The sequence below is a fragment of the Nestor notabilis genome, unplaced genomic scaffold, assembly GCF_000696875.1.
Source record: "Nestor notabilis isolate BGI_N333 unplaced genomic scaffold, ASM69687v1 scaffold5079, whole genome shotgun sequence".
NCBI lineage: Eukaryota > Metazoa > Chordata > Aves > Psittaciformes > Psittacidae > Nestor > Nestor notabilis.
The window spans coordinates 674-12048 of record NW_009944902.1 but is presented as its reverse complement, the minus strand read 5'-3'; the positions used below and the strand labels follow the sequence as shown (position 1 = coordinate 12048).

Genomic DNA, 11375 nt, shown 5'->3' with positions numbered 1-11375 from the left:
ATATAATTAATATATTAAATAAGAATACATTCAGATACAAAAATACTATCTTCTGAAATCCATGGCAGCTACAATTTTAGCAAAGTTTAAGAATTCCTGTATTTGATATGAGGAAGAGTGAAAAACAGAGAGGGAGGAATGTAACTGTAGAAGCAAGCTCACATCCCTGTTAAAAGCTTTCCTTTCTGCCATGGGAAACCAGTGAGCCAGCCTGCTCCTGGTGGCATTGTGCTCTGTTGTCAAACTAGGCTCTCCCCACATCAGAGGTTAACAAGTAAAATACTAAACCAGCAGTCAGTGTTGACAAAGAGCAGTGCTTTAATCCACAATTATCCTTGTAACTCTTGCTACTCCTTTTATCATCCATTAGCTTTGATTCCCATTATCCCATCAAGAACTGTGTCAACGCTTTTGTCCCTCGGGATTTCCCACAACTACTAGGATCTGACAGCCAAGCTTGAGTGCTAAGCAGGATCATTACCTCTTAAATCCACTTATCTGATCCACTGAATAGCAAATTGAAAAGCTCATTAACAGCAACAATCTGATTTGTTTTCATGTGTGACAGGGTCATTTCAAGTCAGCATGAATACAGTGCTTGTAATAAAAACTACTACCCGTTCCCTAATGTGACAAATTGTAAGCGAAAATAAATGTGATATTTTAAACACCTTCTCCAAAATCATTTTCAAAACCAACGCACGCTATTAGCATGTAAAAATAGAACAACAACCAACCCCCAACCGCAACAATGAAGTGCCCTTAGACTTTTAAGCACTATAAAAAATTAATGATAAAGCATTTTGGACGTATAATAATAAAACACACTTCAACAATAAAGACCGTGCTATATACTCAAAAGGCAGAGAAAAACACTGTTGGAAAGGGCTTAAAAGGATGTGGACTCACATGTGGAAGTGATCTCATGTTCGGCTTGGTTCCCATCACCATGGGTAAAGCTGTGAAGGTAAAGGCAGCTTTGGGGGGCTGCAGAACCCCACAGCCACCCAACTGGGGGTCCCCTCCCTTGGAGACCTCCCCTGCCTTCTTCCGGCAAGAAAAAACCCAGGCTTTCATTTTCACTTCCCTTCAGACATTTCAAATAGAAGCGGCATAATTAGCTTTCAGTAGGAAACAGCCAGTTGAAGACTTCTGGAAAACCTTTACACAATCCTTACAACTGCAGGATTTATAACTTCCAACACAAAACCTGCATCAACACACAGCACTATGCAATCACACCATGATGTGGCCAAAAATGTAAGTTTATCAGTAAAATATCGCACCATCACCATCTCATTCTGACAAAAGTCAGGAGCATAAGTGAAAATTTCACAGACGTGGTAACATTAGACTACAATATTGGATGAGCTTCAGAGGTACAAGTGCATACTCGGGGTCTTTACAGCAAGCCGGAGCTGATCCCACTATCACAACCAACACCCAAGTGCATTGCTACATTCAAAAGTGACAGCAATGGTGACAGAATCCCAGCCTGGTTTGGGTTGGAAGGGACCTTAAAGCTCATCCAGTTCCAACCCCCTGCCATGGGCAGGGACACCTTCCACTAGAGCAGGTTGCTCCAAGCCCCGTCCAACCTGGCCTTGACAACCCGGCCATGACAGTGAAGATAAAGAAGAGACCAGCAAAACTGCCTAGGTGGAATCAGGACATTGGAGGAAGAAAGCAGGTTCACAAGCTCTCATGCCAGGGAATGGTTTTATGATCTGTCGCAGATTTATCAGTGGTTCAAACTACATAACTGTATACTTCCCAATTACTTGAACTGTACCTGCTGTGTTTCAAAAGGATGAGAAAATAAGATTGTGGAAGCACTGTTTTATAAAGCAAAGCACTTGTATGTAAATACAGTCCAAGAAAATGGAGAAATAATTCAGTAATCACACTCAAACACTATTTCCCCGTCTTCTCTACTCTTTGGCCCTAGATATGCCTAACTTTGCTTTGTCTTTTGAGGTCTTCTCTTTTTGGTACTCTCATTATAATAACTCTGAAGAAGCTAATTATGTCAATTCTTAAATGTGAAGCAGATTACAGAACTGGGAAGCTAAGAATATGAGTTCCTAAAGGTTGTATGGCTATATAATGACAGTCACAGAAATTCAATAACAGCACTGTACGGAATGTACTCCAACGCACCCCATGAAACAAATTAAAACAGAGCAATGAATCTCTCACACTGTGCAAATAAGAAAACACAAGAAAATGTGGGTTTCTGTATGTTTCATAACAGCTATTATAATGAATTAAGATTTTGGATAATGAATCTTCAGAAAATTACAGTAAAGTTATTACCCGCAGGCACAGTGTAAATGCTTAAGACATTGTAACTTCCCTGAAGCTCTCCAGGCCTTGCTGCAGACAACCATCACTACAACATTAAAGTCTTTTGTCATGAACACTGAGGGCAAAACCAGACCTTAACCACACTTTATCCTGGACAGATGTGGATTGGGGCTGGAGCACATGGGCAGGCCAAAGGGAGCATCTCCTTCCCCACATCTGTCTGGGAATACACGCAATGCCAGGCAACCACAGGACATTCCTGATGCTGCCGTCCCACCTCTCCGACAGGTACATCACCCAGTAAAACTCCACAGTAACCAGGAATTTCTTTCTCGGTGTCAAGTGCCACTACACATTTAGTAATTTCCACTGCTTTTCAAACTGCACTCTGGTATCTTCAATTTTCAGTACTTCAAAGCTCCAGTATAATGCAGCAAAAATTTGGCTTCCAAATCCCACAGACAATGCCTGGATATCTCAACTTCATCCCCTACTCAGTGTATCAGAGTGCTGGATCATTCATCTTTACCTCCTGACCAAACTAAGGGCCTAACAAGCCTTGGCTTTTCTATCCTCTCCTTAACAGAGGAAAACCTTGGTCACCTCCATCCCTGACCAGCTGTCTTAAAGAGGCAAGATCTCAAAACACCCTTAACTCTGAGTCTGAAGCAAGAGAATGGGCTAATCTGCCATATAGTTAGCTCCCCAAATGAAAAAACCTCCAAAACAGGCCATAAGAAATTGCCCTGGTTTCAGACAGTTGGGCTTTGCAGTACAGGAAAAGTAGGCTGCTCTCCCATTCACTGCTACATATGTTTGTAAGCAACCAGAGGAGCCAATATATAATGTTTAGTATATAAATTATATACTGGCTTACCTATAAATCTAACTTAATTAAAATACTGCATAAAGTTATCCTCAGTTGAAAGGAGAGAACTACTATAAGATGACATTTAAAAGTTAGGGTATTGCTATTACAATCAATATGTGTTATGTCGCAGGGGGAAGGGTAAATCTGCTGTGTGGCTCACACATTGGTACGGATGTTATTTCCCTCCTAGTCTGTTGAAATACTCCATCATAACCAGTTGAGGCAGGAAGAGGTATTAACAGTGCCTACAAAGGCTCTTTTCCAGACCCTCTTCCCCAGTCCTTTCCCTGACCTCTTACCAGAGCAAGAGAATTCACAGGAGTATGGGGTGGGGAAGTGATTAACTCCCCTCCTCCTGCTCCATAAAGTGCCCATGCGTTGCCAGCAAGAAACCTTTTCTTGCACGGAAATTTATCTCTATGTCAGCTATTTTTCTCTCCACTTTTATTTGCTTACTTACATAGTTCTTCCTTTCTTAATTCCTGTTTTCTGAAAATCTTGAAAGAAACATTTACAATTCTGGTCAACTTACTACAAGAGACCTACTATGAACCAACTGCTGCTATTACTGATACAGCACAAGAAGTATTCTCTGAAAAAAAAACCTGAAAAAGAAAAAAAAAATCAGTTTATCTGCTAGGTCTTCAGGTAGCCAATTGTTAAAAAGGTCCTTTAAAAGTCTTGTTTAGACTTCCATTTTTGTAAAGCACCATTAGAGATTTTTAATTCCACTGTCTCTTTTGTTTCCCTCCAGGGCTTAGAGTACAAATATTATAGTGAAAACTGATACTATTAAAAACTACTACTTTTTGAACATCATCCAGAAGATTTTTAGTTTCTGAAGCACAGTTCTGGGCTGCACTTTCCATCAGAGCTGTATACTGCACTGCAGAGATTCAAGCCAATATATACGGTCAGGTATTTGCTTAACAAGAAGCCAAAATGCCGCTTTAAAATTCTCTAATGACTGAAATGAACCAATACTGTAGAGATTACAGGAGTATTATTTCTACCAGGCAGAAAACTCCAGAACATAAAGTATTATAGGTACTTCAGCAGCAGTAATCAACACTTTTGCTTGCCCCTGTAACTATTAAAAGCGTCCAGCTTAAATTTTATTAATTCCTTAACTGTATCTAGATGAGTGGCCCACTCAGCATGCTTACATGCAATAATCCTCAATGCTAAAGCATCGCCATTAGTTTGGCACTTAAAAGCAAGTAATGAAGATCATGGCTACTTATTCTACTCCTAAAATTTCTATATCCCAAACTATTTAATCATACTGACACTGCTGCAGGTGTTCTGCATTGCTCAGGATCAAGCCTTAAGCATAGGAAATTGAGCACGATCCTGTATTTTAAGACGGTTCTGCACCGAGGTTTTACAGGAGAGTGCTTTTGCGCATTTATCCCACAGCATAAGGAGAGGTGTTACAGCTACCACTGCTAATACCAGTCATTTGAACAACCCTCTTTGGCAAGCCAGAAATAAGATAATTGTTCAACATAGGCTGCCTCTTCTGAAATACTGGAAGCATTGCCTGTAATTATAGACATCTGTCATTGCTAGCCACTCAGTAGTAACCCTGACATCAATATACAACTATAACACTAAACTGCCTGCAGGCACAGCAATGGGAGCCAGATACGAGAAGCGGGCAATCATCTGCCTCATCCAAACTATCTGTCAAAGGTTCCTAACCACAAATAGCTCTTACGTTTTGTATCCTTAGGATAATATGTTGATTTATTTTAGATCCTCTAATATTTACAGTCTAGGCCATCTACTAAAATAAAGAAACAAACCTTATGGCTAATGGAAGCAGTTACTGTTCAAAATCATCACAGAAGGTCATAGCTCACCACTCCAATGTTAAACACTGATGGCTGCTTTGAACATGCACCTGTGTATAAACTGTCCCTCCTCCCTCCTCCAAAACCATCCAAGCTCATTTCCAGCTACAAGGAAAAGGGATTGCTATCCTCTCATCAGCCAACATTTTATCAACCAGCCTAAAGAAATATTTACACTTTGAACCTGGAGCATATCTGTGCAAACCGTGCACACCAAGTTCCAGCACCCCGGAGTTCACCGTGTCAGTATCAAAAGAAGTGCTCTGCAGAATTATCTTCAATATACATTTCTGCAAAATGCATTAATGATATCAGATATGTTACAGATTAAATACTTCACCAGTTCTGAGTGGGAACGTGCCATATGCTCCTAACCAAGGAATAAAGTTTCTTGAAATTTACAGATAAACATGGGTAATTTCTTTTTAATTCTAAGGTGAAAATCATGCTGAAACCCTCAGTCTCCACTTTTCTTGTCTTCATTTGAAAATCAATCTCAGAAAAGGGCAAAAAAGATTGTAGGTTTAAACTAATTAGGAATTAACATCCTTACAATTATCATAATTTGTTATTAACAAAACTGAGCTTTCTTAGTATGATTCACAACAGCCTCTGCTGAAGAGAAACTATTAATTACTAGACAGACAGTTAGCTTTCAAGTGAGCTGCATTTTAAAAACCTCCTTTAAAATACAATTGCTAAATGCCTTACAGTGCTGTAATGTGAGACAGGTTCAAATCTTATTACTTCACTGAAATTAAAACCTAAGTTTTAATACTGTTCAAGTCGAACAATGATTCCACACTTTATTGCTTTTGAAATCCCTTGATGATCATAGGAAAAAATGCCCTCGAGAAAAAGAGACTCTGTTTTCGATAAACAGAAAATACAGTTTGCACTCTTAGCCTCTTTGTCATCACAAAAAAAGGATTTAATGCCAATTCTTTAAAAAAAAGACTTTTTTTCACAAAATGTGCACCTTGTGTGCCATTTGTAAAATCAGCTCACTTTCTTTTATTTATTACTGCAGCGCGGCAAGGCAATAAAGCAGCTACTGATAGCTAATAAATTACATGCCTTTTAAAACAATTCTCCAGCTACAAAAACTTGTAACTACAAAGGCTTATATTTACATGGTACATCATGTGAAATGTCTGTATTTACGTTCTATTTAACCACATAAATAAAATCTGACCCTTTATTAAACAGCTGAGTATGACACAAGGGCTACATGACACATTAAACAAAGGGAAACTTTTTAAAGCTTTCCTGCAGATTTACATAATTAAGCATAAAACTTAACAAAAAATTGGCCTCAGTGGTTCAGGTGAAAAATATTTTTTAAATAAAACATATTTTTAAGTGTTTCCTTTAAGCTTCAGGGGAAAAAGTGATCACCAATTTTTCAATTATTGCATGGTAACACTGATTTACTGCTGGTTCTAAATATTACAGAAGGTTTTCAGTAATAACTGCAACATATTACTGCTATGTAAAACAACAATTCTCCATCACATACAAGAAAACCAGGATTTGTATTTTTAATTAAACTAAATATCAGAGCTTTGGGAAAGCATTTTTCGGTTAATAGAGATTTAAAACAACAACAAAACCCCTGCAGTCTTATTTCATCCTATCTCGCCAAGAAATCCTTTAAATCTATACATATCTATTAAACTCATTAAACTGCTCTGAAATATATTTTCTTGATGACTGGCCCAGCAATCCCAGCTAATCTGCACAGAATGCTGAGGTGCATTACCTTTTCCTTTTCTACCACGTTATTTTTAGGCTGATATGCTCAACTATCTTCATACAATTGTTCCTTACAATTTGATTGTCTCATAAATCATTAAACTAAGCATTACTTTCTAATTGTCTCTATATCATCACGCATCTCAATTTAAGACATGTAGTTCTAATACTAATTTCCTCCACTCACAGTTATTTTTATAGCATCTGTGGCTTTGGTTTTGCTTTGCTCATGCAACTTTTTCTCATTGCTGTTATTCCAAAATAGCAGTTCTTTAATTGAGCATGAAAAGAAACCTTAACTTCCCCCTAATAAAACATTTAAAATATTGCTTTTCAATTGTAGAATAATAACCCCTGACATGTTAGCGCAGACGCCGCGCGATTCCCAATTCCTCACCAAGCACACCACCATCACTATCATTCATTCTGAATGGAGATGCTTTGGGCAGATCTTTCAGTCTGACTGAGCATTGCTTGACGCAAAATGAGATGGGAAATAGTTCCCAGACACTTTTCTACTCCCTTCATCCTAGGGCCACCTTTTCCTATAGAAACCAAAGGTTTACTTTGCTAGTATGTGTTTTCTGGTATTCTGCTCATGTCAGCAGAACTTAAAATATCAAGACAAAGACATTTGCATCTAAAGCAGACAAAAAGGAGGTTTAACAAACCAAGTGGCCAGCACAGCAAAGCCAAACCCATGGTTTCCTAACTCAGGTTAGTCTACTTGTGAGGATGAAATATAGGTGCAATTTTAAGATGGTAGAGAATTATGAGTGAATGGAGCCTGGTGTGTCTGTGCCAGGAGAGGAGCTAACAGGATGCCTAGAAAGCACTGCAAAGAGAGGAGAGACAATTTCACAAGAGTCCTAGAAACAGTGGTTTGGTTCAAGAGGAGTTACAGGTATATTTAAATTAAAAAAAAAACCCCAAACCAGTGATACCTGGACACTGAAAATTCAACCACTCCTAATTTCACCCAAGAATTTAAGCTAAACCACAGGACACTGAAAGCAAGTAAGAGCTTAGGAAGAAGGAGTGACATCGTCTGGCCTATGAACACAGAAAGCATCCGAGAGGTGTATTTGGAAAAGAAAGATGTCAATATCAAGCTTTAGTTGAAAATAAACAACTATAAACGTAGCCAGAGCATACTGTAAGTTAAGGAATTCCAAACACAAAAACAGTGTACAGGTAACAGAAAGAGATCCACCTCTGGATCACCAATAGGGAACAGAATTACAGATACGTGAGTATTTATTGAAAAGCTTACAAAACTAATAAAACCTAATGAAACTGATCAATCAAAATTGCTCAAGAATCTTGATCAATAATTACTCTCAGTAACTCGTGGGACGTTTCAGACTTCAGCCTCTGATGTTAAAGTCTTCTGGGAATAAAAAGGGTGACACTCTGAAGTTGCGTCCAGAAAAACATACAGCCTGGACTGTCTTGGCTCTGGTTGGAGTATTCCAGACTGTCATTCAAGTTATGAGGGGAAAATAGAGAACAAAATAAAAAAAGGCAATCTCATCCACCATTTGACTTAGTCACACTAGAGTGAATGCAGCAACGAACGCAGCGGTTCATGTTAAAGAGTCAAGAAGCAACACAGGATGACCTAATGGGCAGCACCTATGACAGCCTGACATCATACACACACGTCTGGGGTACTGCACGACTCGGAAGCGTGGCCACACCACCTACATTCTGGATGCAGCCTGTCATGCAATGTCATCTTTTTACAGTATGACTGATAGTGATGGTCTTTAATAACATACACTGCGATATTTTGGTTTGTTTTGCAGACCTCTTAAGCAAATGAGATAATCAAATCTACGCAAACATGATAGATAACAGAACGCTCTCAGGCACCACTAATCTCTACAGCCACAGAATGTGACACACTTCAGAAGCAAAGAGATCCACTAAGGTGTACTGCCAGCTGCTGACTCACACTTATCTTAAGGGATACTGCAAACCTAATTTTTTAGCTCCAACAGCACATACATTTAGGTGATTACATAAAAATCTAAATAATCTTCTAAATCTTATTGCTGTTCAGCAGATCAGATCGAAATTGGTTATTAAAGAAAATGCATGAATCAGAAAGTACTTGTGCTGTTAAACAGCTCATTCAAAGAAGGTCTATTCCACTAATGCTATATAAACTATAGGCTCCTGTGCATATTCTTACAAAATCTAAAATAATATGATTTTATATCCACTTACACACAAAAGTTTCTACGTATCTTGAGATAAGCCACACTATTGTGTAGATGATATCTATACAAGTCATTTAATACTTAAATTGATATAAAAACCCTGTTTCAGAAATAAAACTTTTGTTCCCAGAAGACTTCTTTCTCAATAGAGCTACATGCCTCAAGAAACAACTCGTCAGTACTGAGAATGCTCTGGAGAAATAATATGGAACCTCCCTCATGGCCTTCCTAACTGCAGTTCTTTTGATCCAAATTGATGCCAACTACTGACTCTTCCAAGAAAGAAGATACAGATGAAACTTGTGTGGAACAGATCACTGAAATACTGTTGGGTGTTCTTTCTCCTTGCTTCGAAAGAATGGCAAATGGCAGAAGACAGACACCATTTGTCTTCCTATGATGTTTAACAAAAGTGCAGGTTAGTCTGAGAAGAGCATTTAAAATATATATTCTTGTATGTAAATAGATCTCTATCAGGACAACATTACTAACAGTTTTGGATTACTCCATAAGCACACAAAAGTAAGAAAGAGCTCTGAATAGTCTGATGAAATAAATTTGGGACGATGTATCTAATGAAACGTGAAGTACAGTCCAAATGCTGTCTGTTCTCCAAGTATGATTTCAGGATATGGAAAATGGTTATATGCAATGTAACAGCCACCACTACCCTAGCCCTTGTGCTGTCTGGGTGACACAGCTAGATCATTGCTCCTTCGCTGCTTGGATGCATGAAGATGAACTAGATGCTCTGCTTTTTATTTATCCAATTAGATACAAAAATCACATGCTGGTACTCATGAAGTCTGACTGATACTGATGAAGTCTAACACAGACGTAAAGCAGAGACTCGAGAAAATGTTTATCTGCAGTTTTGTTTTAGCTGAAATACATGTTTTCATAAGGGGAAAAAAACCAAACTCCTTCCTAGTTCAAGCACTCCACATACAAAACCAAGTCATACTGCTTTAAATATTAAGACTACCAGAGTCTCCCATTTTTTGAACACATTATACACAAGCTAAGGAAGGCATGTTGCTCCTGTGGCAACTCTAGATGCTATAAAGAGGAACATTCAGCAATTAACAATAAATTAGCTCTTAACTTTGCTGTATGAAAGAAAGGGAGCTCTGACAGCTTTAGAACATCTGTGAATAAAGGAGACAGTTGGCCATAAAGTGTTCCACTAGGTCATCATAAAGTATGTCAGTAAGACTCAGAAAATGTTACTCCTTTTTGTCACCCAACTTCATATTCAGTGCTTTTGGCAAAATATGTTCAAACAAGAAGAGTTTCCATACTATTATTTATTACCTATCTTCACTCATCTGTTATCAACTTGAAAACAGCTAGAGATTTCTTCCAGGGTGAAAGTGCTGCTATGATGGGTTATATTCCTAAGGACTGTTGAAAGAAATTTATTAAATGTCTTAATTCTGCCACTTTAGTTCCCGAGCTATAGATTAAAATTGAGAAGGGGCTATTTTTCTTGTTTGGCCCCAAATAAACAAACACAGACTCTTCTCACCTCACTCCCCAAATCTATTCCCAGAGCCATCATTATATTAAAAATGAGCCAAGACTTGACTTACAGATGAGTAATATCACAGTAAAACAGTCATAACTATATCTCAATTCCAGCCTGATGAGCTCCAGTTCAGGTTTGCATTGCACTCTAACCCCAGAAAAGATGAAGTGGTGGAAATGAACAGTAGTATCATGCCATACTCCATACTGTTATAGCTGATGCCTCATAATATGTGTGACTGCAGCTAAGAGAGGACTGTGCTTTTTAACTACTCTCTTCTCCTTCCCATCAGCATCACAATGTAATTTAAGATGGCTTTATAGGCATCTCTTACCTTAACATTGGAATGTCTTTTAAATGAACTATACCAGACAGGAACCAGCACCATGCCCTCACGGCAGAAAGACGAACAGTGAGCTGGGCTGCATTAGCCAGAGCACCTCCAGCGGGCTAAGGGAGGTGATCCTTCCCCTCTGCTCAGCACTGATCTGGTCAAACACATTCTGTATAAGAAAATTACATTTTCTTGTAACTCTTACTTTTAAGATAGTTCTGTTTTAACCGTTATAAATTTTAAATTTAAACCAATCAGATTTAAATCCGTTTTAAGTTTTTTTCTCTGAGATTTATATGAATCACTACTTCATGTGCTAAAAACTCTACATTAAAAATTAAGAGAGACAGGAAAAAAGTTAATATGGATTTCTGGATTTTAATATGGAAGATGGGTGAAATCTTTCTGCATATTCCACAGCTCAGTCAAGGTCTGGGGTTGAGAAGTCACCTCTTCTTACTTTGTCTTCCTCTGATTCACGTAGTAATAACTCTTGTTC

At 38.3% G+C, this 11375-nt stretch overlaps 1 protein-coding gene across 1 annotated transcript in view; it reads right to left on the bottom strand.

Annotated features, from left to right (window-relative positions):
• LOC104412039 (ran-binding protein 17-like) overlaps nucleotides 1–10930 on the bottom strand; it is an 84678-nt gene extending 73748 nt beyond the window's left edge. Inside the window, 1 exon segment of the mRNA XM_010022632.1 lies at nucleotides 10877–10930. Within this exon segment, the coding sequence (XP_010020934.1) occupies nucleotides 10877–10930 (54 nt within the window).
• Nucleotides 10931–11375: the final 445 nt, after the last annotated feature.